The sequence below is a fragment of the Pterocles gutturalis genome, unplaced genomic scaffold (assembly GCF_000699245.1).
Source record: "Pterocles gutturalis isolate BGI_N339 unplaced genomic scaffold, ASM69924v1 scaffold47629, whole genome shotgun sequence".
NCBI lineage: Eukaryota > Metazoa > Chordata > Aves > Pterocliformes > Pteroclidae > Pterocles > Pterocles gutturalis.
The window spans coordinates 6,274-31,113 of record NW_010137513.1 but is presented as its reverse complement, the minus strand read 5'-3'; the positions used below and the strand labels follow the sequence as shown (position 1 = coordinate 31,113).

At 36.1% G+C, this 24,840-nt stretch overlaps 1 protein-coding gene across 1 annotated transcript in view; it reads right to left on the bottom strand.

Annotated features, from left to right (window-relative positions):
• Nucleotides 1-23,502, bottom strand: part of ZCCHC11 (zinc finger, CCHC domain containing 11) — a 40,327-nt gene extending 16,825 nt beyond the window's left edge. Inside the window, exons 1-17 of the mRNA XM_010082623.1 lie at nt 22,834-23,502; nt 20,941-21,104; nt 17,285-17,401; nt 15,440-15,617; nt 12,203-12,291; nt 11,022-11,073; nt 10,222-10,291; nt 9,140-9,266; nt 8,015-8,134; nt 7,413-7,634; nt 7,083-7,257; nt 4,337-5,079; nt 3,663-3,813; nt 2,704-2,790; nt 1,159-1,262; nt 741-798; nt 543-646 (exon numbers count right to left, since the gene is read on the bottom strand). Coding sequence (XP_010080925.1) covers nt 543-646; nt 741-798; nt 1,159-1,262; nt 2,704-2,790; nt 3,663-3,813; nt 4,337-5,079; nt 7,083-7,257; nt 7,413-7,634; nt 8,015-8,134; nt 9,140-9,266; nt 10,222-10,291; nt 11,022-11,073; nt 12,203-12,291; nt 15,440-15,617; nt 17,285-17,401; nt 20,941-21,104; nt 22,834-23,395 — 3,123 coding nt within the window. The 5' untranslated portion in view covers nt 23,396-23,502. The remainder of the gene's footprint in view (nt 1-542; nt 647-740; nt 799-1,158; nt 1,263-2,703; nt 2,791-3,662; nt 3,814-4,336; nt 5,080-7,082; nt 7,258-7,412; nt 7,635-8,014; nt 8,135-9,139; nt 9,267-10,221; nt 10,292-11,021; nt 11,074-12,202; nt 12,292-15,439; nt 15,618-17,284; nt 17,402-20,940; nt 21,105-22,833) is intronic.
• Nucleotides 23,503-24,840: the final 1,338 nt, after the last annotated feature.

The following is a 24,840-nucleotide window of genomic DNA, read 5'->3' as shown; positions in this document are numbered from 1 at the left end:
TAATACAATTGGAGGGCAAAAAATCATGACAATATTCCATAAAATTCATACAACATTTCCTGCACAAACATGGCTGAAAGGTGTAATCAGGACAGTATTAATCCAGTAACAACAATAAGAACCATGGAAAACACCAAAGAAGTAAGTTCGTAAATGACTCACATGGGAACAAATTCCACAAACTGCATCTTCTTCCCAGGTGGATGTGAGCACATTACATAAGAAACCATGCAATTTCATTGTGCCATGTAAGCTGGGATGAGATGTACTATTCATGACGGCAGAAAGGCCACGGTGAATGTAACATTAACAGCTCCTCAGGAGCATTCACAAAAATGCTTTATGTGCCATGACGCTTCTCTGCCATCAGATTATACAGCTACTTAGGTTGGGCTGAGGGTGTGAGCCACTGAATTTAAATAATGTCGAAAAAAACCCAAACACAAAAGTATTTTAATTCTAATTATTCCCTCAAATCATTATTTGAGTGAGTTACAATGAACTAAAAAGCTCTGAACAGAAAAGCAAACACAGAGGCTTACCAGTGTGTTGTATAAACTGATATCTCCTTCTAAGCCACTTCGTCTGTGTTCAAATTTTACTATAGGCACTTTGGCTGTTGTTATAGGCAAGATGTTTCTCAAACCTGGGGAAGCAACACTTTAGTACATAAAACACTTCCATTAACTACAGATATAGTAAATGTAAACACAAATCAAATCATACTTTAAAACACCTACCTGGATGCTTCTTAAGAACTTTTGCCAAACCTTCTATTATTTCTTTACAGTTTAATTTCTAGGAAAAAAAAATTATCACAACTTCAGATATTAAAACATGGATCCTATCTCAACAAGCACATCTACTACTAAACATATATTTCATAGAGGAAAAGTCTATGTACAAAAAGAAGTAAGCAATAAGCCAGCACATGAATTCACATAAACTGGCAACTCATCCTCTATGTGGACATCTACAGTACACTAAATGTGTCTCTAGGGCATTAAAAGTAAAATAGGCTATAGCAGAGTGCACCAGGCCAACGTGCCACTAGCAAAATCCTACCTTTTCTGTGTACAGAAATCTTCACTGAATTAAAATAACATTAAAAGAATTTTTGAATTTGAAATAGTAAATTTTATCAATTTCAACTCTTACCTCTGCATTTTCATGGCCTTCCAACGTCATGCAGATATCTAGATCACTGTCCCGAAATCCAAATCCATTCTTTGAAGAGCCAAACAAGCAAAGTCTGGCTTTGTCTGATCAAAAGAGTAGACCAAAAAAAAAAGATAAATTCTTTTACACTTGAATGGTAAGTGTTTACTGTGGAATATTGCTTAAGATGTGTAGATGCCCATAAAAAATGAGCTTTAAGAGAGAGCTTACAACGTCACTTCTAAGACTTAATCTTTGATAAAGGAGGAAGCACAATACTTTAAAAATTATTTACAGCAAGTAAGGCAGGATAAAGCCCATGTAATTTTGATAAGTGAGATATGGTACAGAGTTACTATAACCATTAAATGGCACCTCTAAATGTAGTCAATGGTTTGTGGTAGCGACTGCACTTTCCTGTTTTAAATAAATCAAATTAACGTGCAAACCCAGTCGCTAGTACAGCTTTACCCCACAGATAAAGCAGAGCTACTCTTGTGGCAGTACAAGCAATATTTCTGGTTCCACTCATACTTTATCTAGGTTGCATATTTTTCCTGTGACTAGGTAAATTTGGTCAATCAGTATGTTTCTGTAACTCTAACATACTGTTCAAGAAGATAAAAGCAATAAGATTCATATACTTTATGGAACATTCTTTACCAATTTTTTTGTTTACATTTTTGTTTGAAACACAGTATTACAATGTATTTTCATTCTTGTAAAAGAAAGTGAAATTATGTAACTGAGAAGAAGCAATTTCTTCCTAGCTGGAAAGAAAACATTTATCTGTTCAACTGAAATCAATGCTAGGAAAATATATATATAACACGTATTCACAGCTTTTTCCTAACCTTTAACAGAATTGGAAATTTTAAGTCTTTCAAGGTTCTAAAACGGGTCTCAATCTCCAGCTGCTACCAGTAAGTGGAGGGCAGAGCTGGTGGATGGAAGCAAAATTCAGTTCCTTGATCACAGGCCAGCCACAGCAGAACGCATGGCCTTCTGTGTAAAGCAACGGACTGGAATTCAGGAGACCTGGGTTTGGTACCTGGCTCTAGCACTGTTTTACACCACCTCCAAAAAATCACTTTGCATCTCTGTGCCTTGACTTCCATCGCTGCAGTAAGATACTTTTGCCTATTTTATAAAAGGGATGCAAAGATAACAAACTCATTAAGATTTCCAAGATATTTCAACACTGGTGACTAGGCAACAAAAGTACTTGGCCCACGACCCAGATAACACTAAACGCAACTGGCCAGGACCTATTCAAATTTTATTTTTTTTTCCTGACTGCAATAGCCCTGAATCAGCATTATTACTCTTGCAGCTATTCCTCCACTCTGGGGACATTTCCATGGAACAGCATTGAAGGATGTTCAGTTTAGAAGTCTCCAAGACAGCTTTACACAGAGGGGGGAAAAGAGATGCCCCCACTTTAAGCAAGGGAAATGAGCAATAATGATACAAATCACATCTTCACAATCTGGGCAACATGAATGAAGAAAGTATTATCAAGAATCACTACCTATTGTTACATACCATTATACTCTTTTCGAATAAATCTTTCCAAACTTGCCAGGATTTGTTCTCTGTTTTGTTGCTCAGATAAAGGAGGGGATAGTTCATCTAAGTAAAAACAAGTTAAAACACAGTTAGATGCGACATTCAGCTAAGTCAAAAATCTTTCTCAGCTAATTGAAAGTACTGGATACCTTTTTCTTTTTTGTTACATTTACTTTCCTTGAATATGTAGTTTTCTTTTTTATTACATGATCAGAGTTGTTAGGATCTTATCGCAGCTGTCTGATTTTTCTGCAACTATTCAAACACAGAGCGGCTCGGTAGGCACCTGGCACCCAGCCAAGGTTAAGGCACCACAGCACCCAAAAGGGTCACAGAATCACAGAATGTTAGAGATTGGAAGGGACCTTGAAAGATCATCTAGTCCAATCCCCCTGCCGGAGCAGGACACCTAGATCAGATCACACAGGAACGCATCCAGGCGGGCTTTGAATGCCTCCAGAGAAGGAGACTCCACAACCTCTCTGGGCAGCCTGTTCCAGTGCTCTGTCACCCTCACTGTGAAGAAGTTTTTTCTCATATTCAAGTGGAACCTCCTACGGTCATCTTCCAGAAGAAGCCTTTTCTCATATTCAAGTGGAACCTCCTACGGTCATCTTCCAGAAGAAGCCATAGAATTTGACAAATGCAAAAACTAGGTTTGCCCGTAGCCTAATTTCTGGGAACACTAGTAATTTTTTACAAACCCAGTGAAAAATCCTGTATAGTATTAGTTTCTCAAATCTGTTATAAAAATTTGATATCACAAACATGGATAATATGAAAATAAAAATAATGATCAATCGGTAGCCTAGGGTACCTGGAAGAGCTTCTTCCCATTTAATTTATTGGAATAAGTAATTTAACCCTACAGTTTTTTCTTCTTCCAGATTACAGATGACAGTTTACAATTGAGTACAAACACTTTTCCAACTTACCAAAACATCTTTTACACACTATATCAAGTATTTCCCGAAATCTGTCTGTCATCGGTGGTAGTGGTTTTAGATCAATTTTCTTGAAATCCTCCGGGCAGTCGTTTTTGGAATGTCCATCCCGTTTGCAGATGCTGCATACTATGGTTGGTGGCTTTTGGGGGGTGGAGACGGAAGTGCACAAATGCAATTTTACTTTCAAAGGTAGTTCAACAGACCTAACATTTCCATACAAGTCATGCAACCAAGAACATTTAACAATGAACAGCAACAGAGTCTCTACAAAGAACAGAAGAACACTTCTCAACAGGCTGAATTTAGCTGTCACAGTGCAAAAGAGCACTTGGAAACTCTACAAGAAAGTAGGAGAGGAAGGGGGGAAAAAAAACTACAGAACAACCAAAATCCAGAACCGAGGATTTTTTTTTTTTTTTTGGTGGAAATCAGAAAGCTTGGCATAAGATGGGGGCAACAGACTATCTAGTCCAAATGACATACGAGTTCAGTGTTTTCCAGTCCTGAGTAACATGTACTCTAAAAAGTCCAGAGCTACCATTTGTAACAGAGACTGAAACAATCACTGCAACAATCCTGTCATCCATCCACCCTTTGTTTTAGTGATTTAAAAGTAATAGCCCACTGATATATGACCCACACTGCTTAAATACACAACTTACCTTTCCAGAAGTCAAAATAAACTTATCAAACACATAATGCATTTCTTCTGTAGAGAGCCTGCCTTCATCTTTGAGATCGTGAGCTTCCACCACTGCTTTGCAGTTGGGCGAGGTAGCTGGTGTGCCAGTGCACTTGTTCTTCTGAGAAGACTCTGTTACCAAACTCTGCCTACTTTCAGCATCAGAAAATTCGTTACTAGAATTTGTGTCATAGGGCTGATGTTCCCTGCAGTCACAACGGTGGCCTAGCTCACCTTCAGTTATACAAACTGAAATTTCTAAATCATCCCTCTCTTTAGGTGACTTTTGCTTTAATTCACAGCTTTCATTAGAAATAAGGGATAAAGCTTCTTCTTTGTCTTCATCATAACTAGAGTCCAATGTTGAAAGTAGCAAAGAGTCTGTGTCCTTGGAAGTATATCTTTTGGCTACAGCTTCTACCACTTCATTACATTCGAGTTCATTCTCTGGTATGTTACATCCACTTCCTATATTTTGTTTATCTACAACCTTTTCCCCTTGTGGAAGGCAACAGTTGGCTACAGGCTCTTCAGATCTTGTGGATTTCTTATTATTCATTTTCCCTTTTTCTTTTTTCTTGGTATCTGGCTTGGATTTAATCCCATCTTTACTTTGTGGACATGCAAAATATTTATACGCTGTCCTAAATCGCTCCAGGATGTACTCAAACACCATCTGGCTATTTAGACTTCGTGCAACATTCCTCTTTAGTGCAAAAGGATCTATGAAGAAAAAGAACAATTTCATTAGGAATCTTTAATTTCTACATTTCACTAAAACAGCCAAAATACCCAACTGATGATACAGCAATTAAAAATTAGAGATTTTTTACAATATAATCGAGAATTATATTCAGAGATACTTAAAGAATGTAAGGCCCACAAGGTCTTTTGGACTTCTTCCATAAAAAACACTACACACACATAGCCAGGGATGGTTGGCTATCATAAACCATTCTAAATACTGTTATTTAAAAAGAAAACCACTGGTATATTGTACCATTATATTATGGTTAATTTCTAAACTAGAAAAGAAAATAAACATACAAAGGCAAAATAAATGTAAGCCTGCCTGAACTTTTCTCCTTAACTGAAGAAAGATCTGCATTTCCCTTAAGAAAGTAATTTCTCTAAGAGTAACATTAAGGTTATAAGGATTATATGAACCAATCTCACCAGGTTTCACTCTTAGTCCTTCCTAGCGATTTCTAGATCAAACATGTTTTCCAAGTAAAAAGAGCACTTGCATAGTTGCTATAAGTTTGCCTGGGAAGATAGTATCAAACTGAGATTCTGTTACTTCATAATTTCAGTTACAAAGTTAACACTAAAAAAAAAAACAAAAGCAAAAACGAAACACAAAAAACCCCACATAAAACAAACAAACAAAAACAACACAAAAACACCAACAATAGCAGGTACCAGAACCAGAATACAAGCTGTTTTTTGAAATTATTCTGTTTTTTCCTCAGTAATTTGCCCTTTCATCTTATAGGTTTCGGTTTCCCACATGTTGAATAAAACACTATCTTAGTTTTAAAACTCTCTATCTAAAAGTGATTGAAGAAAATAATTGGGAGAGGAAATTAAAGCCACAGGAGTGATCTCAAGACCAACTACTGAACATGTGCCTCAACAATTAATCGCTTGTTTTTCTCCTTTTTACTTTTTCTTCTTGCACCTTACTGACTGGTCCTTCCATATACCTTTAGTAACTCATTCTGTCTTTATAATTCTCTTTGACCCATTTCTCCTCGTCCTCTCCATCACCTCATGTGTGTTTCAGAAAACGTACTTCATCTATGTCTCTAGAAAGTGTCCAAAACTCATTATTTATGCTTTTATGGAAATATCACCTTAAATGGTTTCTTAACCTTCCTCAACTACCCGATTTCTCTATTCTTAAGGCCAATTCAGAACACTATGCACGGCTCTGTGACTTTCCCTGCTAAGTACTGTTTACGTATTTTTCAGAGTTGAGGAACAGAAATAAGGATGTCTTCCAGTTATAAAGAAGTAACACACAAAATAATTTTCTTTCTTTCTCTCCCCAACATGCATAACTCAGGGTATGTATTATCATCAGTTTCATATGGTCTCACTCCCTCAAAAAAGCATCTCCCTTAGCGGGATATTCAGGCCCTGAAAAGCATAGCCTGTGATGTGACAGTTGACAGTTTCACAGTATGCAACAGGGAAAGGGACAATGGAGGTGCTGGGGGAAAGTGAAGTGGTGGGCGGGGGTGTGTGTGTGTGTGTGTTACTTTGATGAATTTGCTCTAGTTCATCCTGATCAGAGTTAACCTCTCTGCTCAGTCTGCATTAGAGTCAGAAGAAACTGATAGCTGGCAGCACTCAAAATACATTGTGGCTTTTGGAAAGGCAGCTAGAAGTGCTGAAAATTCCCAAAATCAGAATTATTAAAAAGTAATAAATAATAGCTTATAGAAAGAATGAAACAGATAGAGATAAGCTCAGAATGGTAAGAAAAGTGAGACAAATTTACACCGTGTACTTCAAGGGCCAGAGTTGCAAAAAGTAGTACTAAACAGAAAATTTGTCTTTAAACAGACTAAATAGCTGGTAAAAGATACAAAAAACTATTTACTTTCTCCACCAATTATTTAGTTTATTGTCCAGACTTCTTGTGACAGACCTGTAAGTATTAGGTAAATAACGATAATAATGCAGAATGACTACAGAACTAGAAAAAGGTATTATCCTACCTTCAATGGCTATTCGCCTTTTAGGCCAGTTTTTATTCTCTCTGGTTAAGAGTTCTTGTACCCGTATGCTGATGACGTATTCCTCCAAAGCAAATTCCAGTGTGTAAAACTTCAACAGTTCTAACCACAGTTGCCCCAGTGAAACTTGGTGAGGGGTTTTGAATGCTAAGAGAGACTGAAACACATGGAAAAGTATGCTCAACTGCAGTAAGAAACGGAAATTCCCATTTTTTCCTGGTTCCATCCAATATTAATGTTTAAAGATAAAAAAAAACAGGGAGTGATAAAGAGATATAATATAGTTTCCAATTAAATAAAGCCATGACTTACATTGCCATGTTTCTCCTTTGTAGTACTTTGGTTGTCCACTTCTGAGCTTGTTACCTTCTTACCACCAGCTTTTTGCTGTTCAACTTTAGTTTTACTTTCAGCTCCAACTGAGTTTTTTGCTGCACCATTTGTTGGTGGTTTGTACTCCCACCGCACAAACTCCTCTTCTTCTATACCTTTCAGCTGGTGGTCATCTGGCCTCTTTGAATCAAAGCCTTCAATCTAACAAAAATTAAAGTAGCTCTGAAACAAGACTGTATATAATACACACAAACACAAGCTTTCACCAAAGGTTAATACCGACAATTGTTAACCCCCTCAGGAATAACTGATGTCAGCAAAATAAATTCAGAAAATTAAAGAATAAAATATTTGCTTTTTCTCCAAAATACAGCATGACACAATTAAACATGCTATAGCAGATGCCTTTTTTTAAAAGTCTTCAGAATTATCAGGCATCAGCTGTGTGAGGATTAAGTACCAATGTGTTTTACTTACAAATTTCTTAGGCAATCAAATTCTGCATATTTTATGACCTTGCAGAACAAAGAAATAACCTCAACAATTTAACAATAAGCTTACTATACTACCAAAGAACTTACCCAATTGCCCAAATAGGATGGTAAAATGCGTGGTTTTCTTTGTTGAAGAAAAAATATCACCATTAAGGCAAAGGAATATGAGGGAATCCCACCTTCAGCCTGACAGTCAATATGACAGAGCTGTAACAGAATAAACCATTACTCTTCTGATATAACATCAGGATTTTAATTGAAGATCTATTATAAAAGGACAAATATAAAACCAAAGTGAGATACATACTAGAGTGAAACAGAAAATCCTTTATCACAGGAACTGCAGTCATCATGTCATGCCACGTACAGACAAAACATAAATTACAGTAATTTGTGCAGTGCCTTAAGTTGTGCTATTTTATTGTATGTTATTCTCTTCAGTTTAATCACATTTTCTGATTGTGGGACACATTTATGTTTCTATCTAGAATTTCAGTCAACTATCAGGTATTTGTTATTGTGCCATGTCTCATATGGAGATGGGGATTCTATGCATCTGGCTGTAATCTCATACTGATCTCTTCTATGGGAACTGAACAGAGATGTCATAAACTACAACAGTTCTTTGTAGTTTCTACTGCTGCTACTTGTACATTGCAAACCAGGAATTTTTGTAAAAGCACCTTGCTAAATCAAGCAACAATAATACTACCATGCAACTGATTTTTCAATAAAGCCAAGACATAAGTCAAACATGGCCGGGCAGCAATTTCAGAACTGTTAAAGACAGTTAAACGCTGGCTGTGAACATAATAACTTGGTTCCTGTTATCACCATTGACGTCTGTACAAAGTACAGCAGGGTATGACAACAGACCCTTTTTTGAGTAAGTTAACTTTTTTCAGTGTGACCTCAACAGCAGAAAGTTTGCAAGACCCGACTGCTCTGTTGAGCTGGTTTTCAAGGATCAATTAACTAGTTTTAAGGAACTAGCGTAACAGCGTGCTAACAGACTAGTGGAAGCTTCATATATATTTACAGTTTCACACCAAAATCTTCAGTCTCATTCTGGCCTGTTAAGGTAAGAGGTGAACTAGACACACAAAGTTCTTTTCTACAAAGATTTTTATGGTACATTATACATTACATTGTATGCAGTACTTAAAAGAGGAAATAAACATATTCAATTATCCTCGATATTTAGAAACTTACTCTAGCCCAGTAGCGGAAAGCCAAAACCAAGGGAATAAGGACAGGCTCCAGTTTACCAAGTGCAGCCAGCAGGTCCGTTGTAAGGCAAGCCACATCATTTCTAGCACTTACTTTACATGTCAAACCACTGCAATTACAAATGTAAAACAGAGTTATCGCCTTGTGTATACAGATGACGCTTGGGGCAGGAAGGAGATGGGGTATCACATCTACCATAATAAAAAAATATGCAAGACCCTGAACTTTTCAAACAAAAGCTACAGAATATAATCACATTTTCTTTACTATTAACTCATCAGTTGGATCTAGAGATTACAGAAGTACATAACAGCTAAAAATATAAAACAGCATTAAGAATTTGCTGTAAGTTTGGCCATTACTTCATTGTGCAGTCTTACACAACTCAAACTCCATTTATATCTTCCACATACCAAATAAATAAGTAAATAAATGAAAACTCCGGGCCTGCTGCATATTAAGAGTTGGTAAGTCCACAAAACAGCCTCTCTAAAAGCTTTCATTTTGCTTCTCAGAATAATTATTTCTGTTATCTTAGTACTTACATGGCATTTGCATAATTACAGAGGAAAAGACATGCCCACCCTTGCTGCATTCACTTCCCCAGAGTTTCAGTCACATACCTCTAGCCAGTTAAAGCAATGTAGACATCACACAGCAATTGTGTTTCATTTATAGAAGTTGCTACTTCTCAGGAATCTACTGAAACTGTCAGATGATGTGTCCTTACTGGTAATGTGTATCTTATAAAATGTTTTTAAAGCCCTGGATTAAACTGCTGGCAGAAATTTTAAACATATGGAAAACCATTCCCCTTTTCCCCTATTTAATGAAAAGTAGAACTGGTATTTTCAGACTCCTACAACTAATGAACTCTATGAGGCACAAAAACAAAGCTAAGCTTTCTTTCTAGATTGAAACTAGATTTTCAGGTATGAGCAATTCCCCTTTAACATGAACATCAGGTAAAAGTTACAGTAATATTTCTTGTCGGCAAGCAACTGCTATGAACAACCATACTAAAAGCTGGTATCTCACTGAAAATCCTTTTCAATGACACGTACCTTTTAACATCTTTGCAAAAGACAACAGGAACTTTGGCATGGAAATCCGACTCCACATCTGAGTAAACAGCTAAGCAAGGAGGGAAAAAACATTATGTGTGAAAGTCTTTTACAGCTTTCCCAACAGTGTCTTTAAAACTATGACATTTATACCATGCGTTTACAGAACAACTCAAATTAAGTGCTGCATAGCTAACCAGGAAGCAATATTTCGGAATAAAATAAAAACCCTTGTCAGGAAACTGGGCTGGCATCTCTTCTAGAACCCTTTTGTCTTTACAGCATTTGAAAGACACAAGACTGAAACTCTTGACAAACCATCAGGACAGTTTGAAAACCACTTACGGAGCTGACCTATCAACATTTCCTGAAGGATCAAAAATGCAATGCTACTTGCGTCACTTGGTTCAAGATGTGCAGATTACAGGGTTGGATGACCTCTTGACAGAACAAGGAGGCTACAAGTTTCATAAGTCTTCTAATAATTCTCACCAATGTTCCTAAAAGTGGCTTTTGGATTTACTGCGTAGAATTTCTCCTACAAAGCTAAATACTTTTTGACCTGATATCTAACAATATTACCATAAATTCTGTCAATCTGAACTGGACTACCTGGGCTGCCACTCTCCTGCCGCAGGTTCTCATCTCTCACTTACGCAAGCACTGGTATTCATAAAAGCTGCTCACATACTTTGTCTAAAAACTAATCCGTTTTTGTGAGTTTACAAAAAAATTAAGCATAAAAACAACTGAATAGCAGTTGGAATATTAAACAGAAATGAGAAGCAACTAAAACTCACCACTGTTCTTCAAGATTTCAAGCACCTGTATCAGAACATCTGGTTGACTCATCTAAAATGACAAAGTCAGAGCAGGTTACATTATTCAGAATAACCTATTTTATTTTACACTACATTCTTTCACAAAAGTGAAATAATAAGTCAGCATTATTAAAAAGTTAACTATATCTGTCCAAACCATGAAAATAGATACTAGTAAACACAGTAGCCAGCTTTCTTTTAGCCTACAGCTTTTTTAGTTAATACTTCTAGTTCCATATTAACAGACTCCATAAAGTTAAAACAAAACACTTGCCATATATTCAACAATTTCAGTGTCAACATATGCCACTAGAAACACTCAACAGTAAGGAATTTAATGCCAAGACTTTCCCAAGGGTTTTTAAAGGTTATAATTTTTAAGTATGTTTTCCCCCCAGAAATCAACTTAAGTGGGGTTTCAAAGATAAGCTCTAATAGTTCAAAGAAAAGCTAAAAATTAGCACCACCTTTGAGTCTTTGTGAAAAAGTGACATGGCACACTCCACATGCAATTGTTTGAAAAATGGCTCTGTTTTGATTCCTAACTGCAGTACGATTTCAAAATGCTGTGTGTAAGTATGTACCCAAAACAAGTATCTTGAATTCCACTGTAACGCATACAGTCAAGAAAGAGCAAGTTCAGCAGCTGTGCCTCTCACAAGAACGTGCTGCTTATATCACACACTAAACATGAACCAGCTTCAATGTTTAAAGGCAGGTTCTACTGCCCTGCAGGAATTTCATACCACAATAAACTGTAAACTGGGATGTGACATCTACTTGTTAGTCACTAAAACATCAAAGGAAAATTGTTACTTTTAGCCCCACCTTTAAAAGGCGGGGGGAAAGGGGGAAAAGCACAGTTATCCAGAGCCAACTATTTTCATATTGCTTCAATGTTTACTCTAAAAATAGAAAAAAAAAAAAAAACTGGCTAGCATAAGATTATTAAAAAAAAGCAGAATTAAAGTTATCTAACAAGCAATGAAAACTTTATCCACTCGATTCACAGCACACCTGACACCAAATCAAAGAGTATGTGCTTTGTGCTATTCTAACGCCATATGCCCCAATAGAAGATGAAGGCAATGGAGGACATACAAATTTTGATGACCTAGATTTTAAAAAGTCTTAGTTAATACAAGATAATATCTACACACCTTTGGGGGGAACTTGATATCAATGTTTACATCGCTGGTCTTAAAAGCAAATCTAGTTAAACAGGAGCCATACATCCTAAGTGAACAGTCTGGAAGAGAGCAAAACATAATCATTTAACAACTAGTAAATAAATTATCCTTCAATGGACAACACATACTTTGCTTTAGATACTGTACTTCCCAAGCAGTACTCCCAGATTAATTAACATTGAACCACTTTCTCACTCCTGTGAAGGGTAGTCATTTCCACAATGCGAAATCACAGGAAAACGGATAATTCAAATAGAGTAATTGCCAAATATCCAAAATTCTTCAAGCTGTTTTACTGAATTTTTGCAATGCAGCCTTACTTTTATTTGCTCTTAATACAAAATTAAATATAAAATAGTAATAACTGTCACCATCTCAGAGCAGGATTTTATTTAAATAAAATAAAACTACAGCTTGATTCCACTGCAGCAGGTAGCCAACTATAAAACTCTTTGTTGCTTCATAGACATTTGTCACAAAAAAATTTTATTTGTGTTACAATATACATTAGCAAGTTCCTATGCACAATTCATTATGAAACATGCACATAAAATATAAATGCACGATAATCCAAGACACAAAGTACAGTATCCATTTAGCAAGTGTTTTTATAGTTAATACAGTGCCTTACCTGCAAAGATGTACAACAGATCTAAACCAATTGCAAAGTAACTATTAGTAATAAGATAATGAGAAATATCATTCCACTCTATAAACAATAATTTATCTCACTTCATTATATAATTTTCGTAGATGAAGAGTTTCCTCAGGGCTCTAACATATTTATGTCAGATGAAAATTGAGACCACTCTCAGTCCCTTCCAAATCCAACACCCCGCTCAAGCAGGGTCACCTACAGTTGGCTGCCCAGAACTCAGTCCAGTTGGGTTTTGAAAATCTGCAAGGATGGAGAGTCCACAACCTCTCTAGGCAACCTGTGTCAGTGTTCAACCAGCCTCACAGTAAAGACGGTTTTTCTTGTATTTTTTCTTAGTACCTTCAGTTGTTTTCTGACCAAACTCTCTCAAACAGAACCACAAGAAAATAATTCTTCAAAGAGAAAATAAATCTTACACATACACAGCTTCAAACAAACCTTTCTCTGTTTTTCACTACTTAGAAACTAGCCTTCTCAAAAGGCATTACTGTATGGTAAAATTAATAACAACAATAACAGTGATAATAATAATAAAGTTGTAATTACTTCCAATGGCTCTTCATAGCAGTAAGAACATTTGCATAGTTATAATGCGAGGTCAAAAGAAAATCACGACAGAACATCCCATGTTATCAACACTGTGCATGAATTAATTTTTTTGTAATTTACCATTTAGGAAAACACATTTCACTCAAACACAGTGGGCTTTGAAAAAGGGAAAAACAAATTGTCATTTACTACCACAGACTCCCACCTCCACATCAGCTCATCAGTGCAAACAAGCCAGCCAGCCAAGTAACACTAACATAGTAATTTTCATGAGTATTTATGCAAAAGTAATAATTTCCTTTGCTTTGCCTTAAGCTTATACACTATTAGTGGAAAACTCAATAGCGATTCAGAACAGAAGTCTGCATCAGGAGCCACATACGGCAATAGTATAGAGCAATTAGCAAACCTTCACCCTACAAGCCCTCCTTCTATTCAGCACCTTATGTTTAAGCACATATTTAATACAACTCCTAAAACTAAAGCTGATCATCCTGCAGCAAACAAACAACATCTTTCTTACTACTAGTATTTTTACAGAGCAAAGGGAAGGTATTTCTGAAACAAAAGGACAGTACAGAGTATCAACCCAGTTTCAATATAGATGAAACAAAAAGTTCAAAAACTTCTTTTTTATCAATGAGATTAATACTTTCTTCTGTTCAGATTCACTGAAAAACAAACCATTGTTAACATGTTAACATTACTGTAGCTCCAAAAATCAGCTCTCAAATTCCCCATGCATTAACTATAGGAGATGATGGGAAATCAATGCAAAGAAGCAAATGTCAAAGATTATTTTATTGTTGCATTATTTAATTTTCCGATAGTTGTATAAATTGGATTTGAACATTCAACACGTCCTACTGAAGTACCATACTGTACTTCTGAATGGGAGGAAGGAGGAAGACTACCATTCAACCTATCCAGACTATTTTTACAAACTTTATTAATGCACTGAACATTATTGACCCACTGAAGCAAAAAAAAGGGACTAAGCATTTAACCTACTCAGACTTTCTTTTTCTAAATTACTCCTATTTTTAATCAACGTAAAGCACTCAATCAAGAAAAAGGCAGCTGAGGTATAATACTTATACATGGTTAAGTAAATCTAGTATTCTGACCTATTTAGAACAATTCCAGAGACTTTGGGAAGCTATAAGTGATCTCAAAGTACACCTCCCCCCATTTTAGGACCCATTAACCATAAATATACATGAGAAGAAATACCTGTTAAACAATAACCCATGTTGATTTTAATGACTTGTTTTAATTAACATCTACTGATTTGCACCTGCAATATTTCACATCACAATTCCATACTGAAAATGTCTCATATGCTTACTAAATCACCCAGAGCTGAGGTCTAGGTTGGTTTTTTTTTTTCCTAAAACTATGCTTTGAAAAAAATTGCCTCATGCAACTTTTATCTGCCCTGAGAGATATTAGAAACAGATGAAGGACTGGTAGGAAAAAAATACATTTCAGACTCCTCCTCATTTTCCCTTCCTGCGACATTTATATTAGTTTAATTAAGTGCACTTGAAAAAAAAAAATCCACAATCTCTACTGTAGCAGACAAAGATATTTAGTAACGCTAGATAATGTATAGGTGGAAAGGTTTGTAGGACTAGAGCCTGAGGGGGATCCTCAGTGGCAGAGGCTTTAAACACAACCAGGAAGGAAATACTTCATGCCCTGGAAATTTCCAATCTTCATCAGAAAACATCCCTTTAAAGAGGACCAATAGCTTCAACAAACACATACCAGAAAGAAACAAAAATAAGCACAATCATATCCTCCTCTTTTTGTAGGTTTGTTATCTCCTTTTAAATCAATTGCCAGTCTGTATTAAAATGCCGGTATATATTAATATTGTATAATACAAAGATAATTTAACCCCAAATACATTAATTTACCATTAATTAAGGTATCAAAATCTATGTAAAAATAAAGAAAAATTTTCACCTAAAGAAAATGGAGAATACTATGAATACCTGGTAAGGGCTGTTGAATAATTTTCTCCATCTCGTTTACAATTTCTTGACGAATTCTGAAGTCATCATCTGATATGCCTTGTTCATTTGCTGCCTCAATGAGTGTAAAACTCAGAGCAGCCAACTGTGCGGAAGAGGGGGGTGGGAGGGCACGCAGCTCATTTTCTTCTTGTTTTTCCTGAATAATTGTTGGATGATAAAAGTAAAAACTAGTATTTTAAGAGAAAAAGGTTATCTCATACTATTGCATGATATTAGAATGTACTGTTTGCTGTTTGTGTTCTCCCATTTACACGGTGTCGTGACCAAACACTTTCAAAGGTAGGAACTCTGCCCAGCCTAACTGGCAAATGTAATAGGGTGGCTCACAGAAATGGCAGTAGATGCTCAGTGTTTGAAAGAGAACACGTTGCTTCACAGCTGGCAACTGGGAAGGAAATCTGCTGTGTTACATTCCTGAACCACACTTTTTGACAGTTCTGAAACAGAATTCATCCAAGGAAATGAAATGCTGTGATTGTTCCTACATAATAAAAGTAATGGAGCTGAGAAAGTTTTTCCAGAGTCACATAGATTTTTTCAGAGTGGATTGTACTTGAAAGATATCAGAGGCAGAAAAAGTGTTCCTAGCTCCAAGAAATTTTGATAACTTGAATCCCATTGCTGCCTAAACAGCTGGTGCTAGAAAGTGTTATTTTTAATGCATCAAATCATAATTGATTTAATCCAATAGCAAGAAATATGTCAGATGCATGAAGTCATTTGTGAGTTAGTACAACAATCACTTGTTTTACAAATTCACCAACTAAATGAAACCTGTGACTGACAGCAGAAATAAATAATAACCAGAAAATAATTATGCACTAAGAGAACACAGTCCAATATGAAAGTGTCTGGTTAGTTCTAGGCTGCATCTCTCATTCTGTTCTTATTTGAACAAATTTAGCATAAGAAGGAATCTGTGCAATTTTAAAGGGCTGTGGGTTTTTTAATGTCACTGCTTTAGGGTTCTTCTTTAGTGGGGAAGCCACAGCTGCTGTGAAGCTTATTTGATAGTCACATATCACAGTTAGAGCTGTAAATAGGTATATGTTATGATGTAACACTTAGACAGTACAAAAATGGGTTGGCAAGAAAATCTGTGTGCCATTTACTGGATTTCATGCATGTAACGGTTCCATAAAGCAAAGCAAACAGTAACACCATGATATCTGATAAGCCAACTGTTTTTCTCTTTGAAAACCTGGTTTTCATACTAAACACATACATAAACCCAGGGAGACGATCAGCAATCATATTTTTAAAAATTGGATATTTCTTTACAGTGACTCAGAAACTGAATCTCTCTCTACTGTAATTGTCTTTTCTTAGCCTAGACATACAATCCCCTCTGCTGACCCATCACAGAAAGGATGCAGATTTTTCTTCACAAGTAAGACAAAACAGAAAAAACAATATCCCCAACCCCATCTCCAGTCGCTGGAGGTCTTGCTACCAATTATATTATTTTTGGAAGAAACAGAAAAACTACGTGTTTCTCACCTACATTACCTTGCCTTCTGTTACTACAAGTACGAAGAACTGCCCACTATTCAGAGACACTAATTCAGAAGCAATGACCAAAATTGCTCTTTCCTCTCTGGCTGGACAGATTATCAAACCCTTCCTCTCAAACAGAAAACGAGGAATAGAAATTTGTGGATCTCTGCTTAGCACACAAACTTTCACCCAAATTAAGATGACCAACAAAAACATACCACACAACAAAATAAACAAACACAAATATAAAAAAAAAAAACCAAAAAACAAACCACAAACCAGCCAAAATTTTATTTGCTAACTTACCATTATATTTTTCTTATGACGTTTTTCTTTAATATGCTTGTGAGCTCCCTGGATATTTTCAATGTGAACTAAGCAGAGCTTGCATAGATACTGACAGTTGGTGTATTCTGGGGAGCGCTGAGGAAAAATGGTCATTGATTAAAAGAAAATGTTTCTCACAATAGTGTCTAAAAAACTAAATTATTTGAGTAATAAATTGTATTTAACAATTATGTGACACTTGCAATGTCAAGGTGCTTTACAAACATTAAGTAATTTTAAAAACACACAGTGCAAATGGATTTTTACCCATATAACAAGTGGGAAAAGCAAGGAAAAGAAGTGAGATGACTTGAATACTACACTTTTCTCAGTGAGGCAAGATTAAGACTGAAGAGTTTATGCCTGTTAAGGCTGACCTGAAGGCCAGTAAGCCATTCCCTTGTCAGCTCAAGCTTTTAATAACTATGGATTTATTAAATCTCACATCTATCCTCCTTTCTCTGATGAGAAAATGGGAAAGTAGTCATCATATTATCTACTATACATGTTATGACAGATGGTGTTGTTGTTTGGTGAGCATATTCCCAGCGTACTGTGCAAGTACTGCATTTTTGTTCTACTAGAAAGGGTGGGGCTGGCTAACAAGAAGAAAGATAGCCAGTTTCTGACTTACTCATGACTATACTCTGGATAAGGTGGGATCCTCTGAGAAGGGGTAAGGTTATTCCATTTTGATGAATAATTAGTGATGCTCAGAATTGGAGAAACATGCAGAAAAAGCTTTTTTTTTTTTGTACAGATAGTCTGGGAGAGACGGAGTACACAAATGGGGAGCTGCAGCCTGGGAGACCCCTGAGAGTCTGCAAGAAGCAGCTAAGCCTCAGGAGACGATAGAGGGGGGTTAAAAAAAAAAACAACACAAACCCACTATTTTCCTAGGGTCAAAGAGGAGTGGAGTTTATTCAACCAGGAAACCACTGAAAACTACCAGACTAAAAGGCAAAAGGGACCAACTCTGCAAAGATGTGGGGTTGTTCACAAACACTGCACTTTAACCTGTCTCATCCTGAAGTTATATTTTCTTGCTCTAGTAAAACACAGCCACAGAGACTGGCAACCTTTTTATATGCTCACTGCAAAGACAAAAGGGCCCCAACAAAAAGACTTAGTTTTCCTTCAGACTTGTTAGCATTTTTCCAATAACTGCTATCAGTTATAACTGGGAGAGAAAAAACTCTACTTAACATTTTCGTCCTAATTCTAACACATCTATATTTACTAAAACCGAAAAGCATACTGAAAACACCAGATGTTAAACAGTGACATAACAATGAATGAACAGAGAACACCATTTTAAGACACTAAGGTCTTAAAGACACTAAGGATCAGTTAAACAAATTTGACTTACTATACGGAAATGTAAACCATTGCTAAATTTGGGCAAGTTTTTCCACTTACTGAGTCTGATCTTTTGCTTTTGGGGGGAAGAAAAAAGGTCTGATACCCTGCAACTGCAGGGTAAATATCACTTTAAAATAACATGATCATTATGCTTTTATTACTGTCTTCATCTTTATTTCCTATGAGACAGATACCTAGTAAGATGAAATTAAACATCCATTTGGAAAACAACTTCAGACAGTTACACTTGGCTAGCTCAGAAGATTCAAGTATTCAATAGCTGATAACTGAAGTAGATCAAAAATATTTTACCACTCTTCTAAAACTGAAAGAATATCAGCAATAATTATATATTTTTTAAACTGGGTATTTCTTTACAATACCCATCTGCCGTATTATGTCGACAGATGTTGCCAGAAAGGTTGAATCATATAACACCTTTTATTTTGCCTTTATTGTAAAGCCTTCTTTTAATCATCTAGTTACGTTTGACACCAATGAGAGGGGCAAGAACTCAAAACAGCAAGACCAAAAAAGCTACAGACTACTACTTGAGTAAGATAGATGCATCCAAACAAGCCAAGCTTCATAAAATTTGTGCTTGGATATTCAGGGAGCTAATTCATCTCAGAGCCAGCTGTATTTTAAAGAACTCGCAGAGAATGGGAAGGTTCCATATCACTAGGAAAGAGAAACTTAAGAATATCTTTAAAAGGCTAAGGAGGGTGAGCCAAGGAATTTGAGACCAGACACAATTAGCATCCAGAAAAATGCTGTAATAAATTAAGTTACTAATACATACATAGGGGAAAAAAAAAAAAGTCACACGTGACAAACTGATCTGCTATAAACAAATTGCCTCAAACCAGTTTTAGGGTTGCTTTTCCAAAGACAAAATCAGAGGGCTTGAAGAAGCAGCAGCAGATGTTGTATCGTGGAAGTTTTTGTCACTTGTCATAGTATCAGTCTCAAAAGGATACCATAAATACTATCTAAATAAAGAACAGTAAGGTAGGAGCAAGACTGCTCAGAAAACTGTCCTTGCAGCACGCATACCTAGACTGGTTCACCACCACTCTAAAAGCATGTGCCAAGTATTTTTCAACAGGGGTCCTTCTGGGGCGAGAAACATTCGTATTTTTGTTGAAGACTTAGGGAACTCAATAGAGGGTGTGCTGACTACAAATGTGAAAGATACCAAGTTGGGAGAGGTTACAGAGGACCTAAGATGACAAAAATTCAGTGATCAGAATAAATTAGAGAAATGGAATAAATAAGCTGCAATTAAATAATATCAAAGCAAAATATCATTCCTCCTTAGGTATTGTCAACTCCAAAAAATACAGGGCTGGGAACACCTAATTGGGTATTTCTTAAGAAAAGGCTATGGGGATCATTGCTGGCCAAAGTACAAGCCAACATCCTATTGCTGCTAAAAAAGCAGAGATCCTAAACACAAATGCTATATTTCAGACAGATTAAATCAGCTTTCCTCTTTATATGTAAGACCTCAGCTGAAATTGCATGTCCAGTTTTGGATATCAGTTACATGGTGGATGCCTACAGAAAAGCCACATGAATGAACGAATAACTAAAAAACCCCTGAGACTAAAGAACAAAGAGTGAGTCTAAAGATGATAAGACTGCAGGAATGGTAATGAACTTCAAATGTGTAGAAAACTGCTGAAAAAAGTAACCAACTTATGTTTATTTTCCCAGGACAATATATGAGGGATTAAAGTGCTGCAAGAGACACTTACATTAGACATTAAGAAAAACTTCTGGGTTACCTATACTGACTTTTGAAATTTGTTTCACTTGAGATAATATTAAGAACAGTTTAGACAAACATTTTTAAGGAGTCATCTTCAATATAGGTGACTCGGACTGGTGGAAGGCTACTATACTACAGATAGCCCAAGGTTCCTTTTGATACTGTATTCCGAGTTTCCAAGTAACCAGACTTTCTAGAAAATCTCAGGTAAGTAATGGAACTGTAAACCTTTCAGTCTGCAGAATTAAAAAACACTGTTCTACAAAGGCTATGTGTGCCACAAAAGGAACACTAAGTTTCCAAGCCACATCATCGGCCACAATGAATGACTAGTCAACTACTAGGGATAATATCTTAGATCATTAAAGTGATTCATTATAAGGAGGAAAGAAACAGAGGCAACAGGCTCTAGGAGAAATAACACCCAACTAGAAGTATGGTGATGATAAGGAAACAAGACACCCATCTTCTTATTTATCTGACAAATAACTCAACCTACTTTTTCAAGTCGGGAGATATAATCTCTTTCCAGACGTTCTTCAGCTTGTTTCAATCCTAGTTGCTGTTCAGCTGTCAAATTAGATTCATCAATAACAGCAGAGTTTTCTAAATAATCAGCTTCCAAAGGATGTTCTTTAGTTGATTCTGAATTCTTTATTTTACCTAGAGAAAAAGATAGTTATTTTCTTCAGAGTAACTCAAGAAGAGGAAAAGTGGAAGTTAAGCGTACAGAGCAGGTAAGAGCATCTCACGAAGGAGCTGGACACAAATTAGAGCTACATTCCAGGTTTTTTTTTTGTCCAAAGGCTGGCCAAAACCACCTTAGATGTTAGAATCTTCCCAGTATGTTAACCAGTACTTTGGGGAAACTTCAAAGACTAGTCTGCTATTAAGAGTACTATAAAAGAGAGGGGGGGAAAAAAAAGGTAATTCATTTTGTGTTTCAGTTGTAACTTCACAGTCTCTATTAAATTCTTCAAGGCAAGAAAGGCTTTGTTATGCAGAAAAGAGTATGCAAGATAACGATGCTCTACAATAACAGAAGTAAGAAATATTAGGCTTAAAATTTTTTACAGAATACATCTCGTTAAGGAAACAGTCACAGAACTGCCTTAAAGACGTTCACCCAAATGATCTTACAGGGCCAGTCATGAGGTATTTCAACCTCTCGATTTAGAAGGCTGCTGGAGTTACATCTGAACACTGCGACACCTTGCCGCCCACGGCTAGCAACCACAGAGTTCTGGAACGCTGCTACTCACAAACATTCAGGTCAATTCCAGAAGGCCAGTTCCTCCAGATGCCTATGAATTGTTCATAGTCCACTAATTTGTACAAACATCTACACCTTAAATTATTCCAGTAGTTTTTACATCAGCAAAAGTGAGGGCTGTGTTTTGGTTTTTTTTTTCTTTTTTCTTTCTTTTCAAATGAGATCTGTGCCCCCAGACTAGCTAGGAATCAAAACTGATCAAGTTTTCAAGTCCTGGTTTCTTAGTGACAGATGGTCCCTACAGTACATAATAGTGGTCTACAAAGAGCTGACTGATCACAGGATGCTGCCATTCCAAGTTGTTTTTCCTGTTAAATTTTATTAAGATAGCTAAAAAAAATAAGCACTTTAATATTTTCCTAGTATTTCCATACAACCAACTGCTGTAGCTGTTGCAATAGTGGGAAACAGTTCAAATAGAAGGTCTGCACTGGCACATCATCTTAAAGCAGCATTTTTATCAGAAAAAAAATGCATTCTGAAAAAGTCTGACAAATCCTGAGCTAAGGAGTTAAACTGAAGTGAGACAAAGCCTGATCCATATATTTAATTCTGAAACTGAAAAAATAAGTATAAGAACTGAAAACTCATAAGGGTAATCACTGATGGACGGTATGTATTCCAGAGCTCCCTAAGTTGAAAAGCCATCTGCCAAAACAGATTTTAAATATTTTTAATAACAAAAAGAGCACAACAATCACAGAAAAGAAGGTAAATATTCTCCTCCTACCTACAGAAAAAACCTTTTCTTGCATATTTTTCCCCTGATCTACCCGAAAAGCACTAATACCTGTCATTTTTCTAAGTGGTAACTGTATTATGAAAGGTTCCCCCCTCCCAAGACACTATATTCACAAAATTGCCTGAAACCCACGCACACTAAGTACCTTTCAAAGACGTTTAGATCTTAGGCATGAGAAAAAGGACAGCAATTATCATAATCCCTAATTCTCTTAAGTAATACACTTGTATTAATAGTATTTTCTCTCTAAATGCAATCAGCAACTTACTATATATGTGAAAAAAAAATGCAAACAGAAACATTTCAAAGCGCATTTCAGATTGCTAACAATTTTTACCAGAAGAAAATTGAATAAAGCAGTGTTGAATAATACTCACTGAAGTCATCAGGCTTATGTTCCATTCTGCTTTGATCTGAAGCAGTCTTACCAGGATCACCAGTCGGATCAACACTAGTCTTCAAAGTATGAATTCCCAGTGGATTTTCCAACACTGGTTTCTCTTTCTGTGTAGCTGTTAAGCTTTCTGTACTGACCCCGTTGCCTGAAACATGGGAGCCTGGAAAGTTTTGTCCCACTGTCTGAGCTTTTGTCTGTTTCAGGTTTTCCACTGCTGATGATAAATGAGAAAATTTTTTTGCTTTTCCATGACTTCGATCCTGAACGTTTGACCCCGTATCTTTAGTTCCAGGAATACAACTATTTACTTTGCACGATTTATTTTCTCCTTGTTTTTCAGAACAAACATCATTTTGTTTACTCTTTTTGCTGCTATTCCCACTTGGAGAACTTCTCCCAACATCCCTCACAGATTTGTCATTTCTATTATGTTTATAATTTTGATTATTTGTAACTTTGACTGCTTTGCCTTCCTCACAGACAAGACGGACAGACTTCCTTGGGTCATGATTTCCATTCTTTGAGCTCTTGGCCTCTTCCATTATAGTGAAGACCTGCTTCTCCTGTCTCTTGACACCACTTGAAGTGCAATTCTTCAGCAATTTGCAGTTGATTTTAAATCCACTGTGCAGGCAAGGATCGTAGCTGATTGTCTACTGAAGAAATAATGATAGACGTTTTTAAACTGAAGGAAAATATCAAAGCTCTATGTAGACAACGCATTAAAATAAACCTCTCTAAAGAAAAGTGTAACTACAAATTATTACAGGAACCATGTTCCCCCAAAGGCATAAATGAATTTTCATAATACATTCCATATTAAAGTAAAACTCATGAAAATTTTTATTATCTTGACTTCTGTTTAAAAGAGGAGGGGATATGAAGAGACAAAAAATGGCAGAACACGGTAAAAAACACTCAGTGATAAACCTGCCAACAGCTTGTTTTTTTCTGGCCTTCCTATTTTTGGCTTTCTGAAAAAACAAGAACCAAGATGTCTGCAACTACACTGGAAAAAAAAAAATTTAACACATCTAAAAAATACCACTCAATAAGCATACCGCTCAAATTAGCCACTAGAGAAAACTAATTCAGTTTCTAGCAAGCAAGCTCCATTTTATTGATTTTTTTAAAGTATTTAGAGATCTAGCTCAAAGTATTAATAATAAACCCATCACCTGTATCCACAGATACTTAACCATATTTTTGACACACACAATTCTCATGTAAGTTAACTTCCATCAATTAAATAAGATTTTGCTTAGCCAAAAACCCCACAAATCGTAAATATTTTGTTTAGCTGCAGATTAACTCTACTTATCTAAACATCAGTCCTCCATGTGGTATATCATCTGAGCTTTACGGTGGAGACAACTCAAAGATTGTTTTTCCAATGGGAAGCTAAGCATGAATAAGTGGGTCTGTTTATAAGGAATTACTCTTACTAGTATAGAAAATGAAGGGGGAATCTGTAACAAGAACATCAATTTACTTTTTCTAAAATAACCTCGAGATAGCAATGAAAAATTATGAGAATGAAGCATTAGATATAGAAGGAAATAAATTCTACAAAACTATACCAAAATATGGAGTATGTAAACATAGAGTTTCTCTTTCCTGTCCACCTACATATTTGGTAGGTAAAAGCACGATCCATGGAAATTTCCGGGTTTTAGAGAACCCGCCAAAATAAGTAGCTTATCATTTAGTGAACAAAAGGAATAATAGAAGTCTATGAATTACAACTATATAGAAGTATCACAATGTACTTTTGTACTTAAATAATAACAACCGGAAGGAAGGATCAGATTAAAATGTCTGGTTAAGAAAAACTTTCTGAGTATTATCAGTGTAAAGGACAGTAATTTTTTTTTCAGGCTCTATAATGTAGTTACTACCTCTCACTCTAAAGAGACACAAATGAGAAAACACTTCAGGACACAAAGAACATAATAAAAATGGTTATTTTACGCCTCTATTGACATAA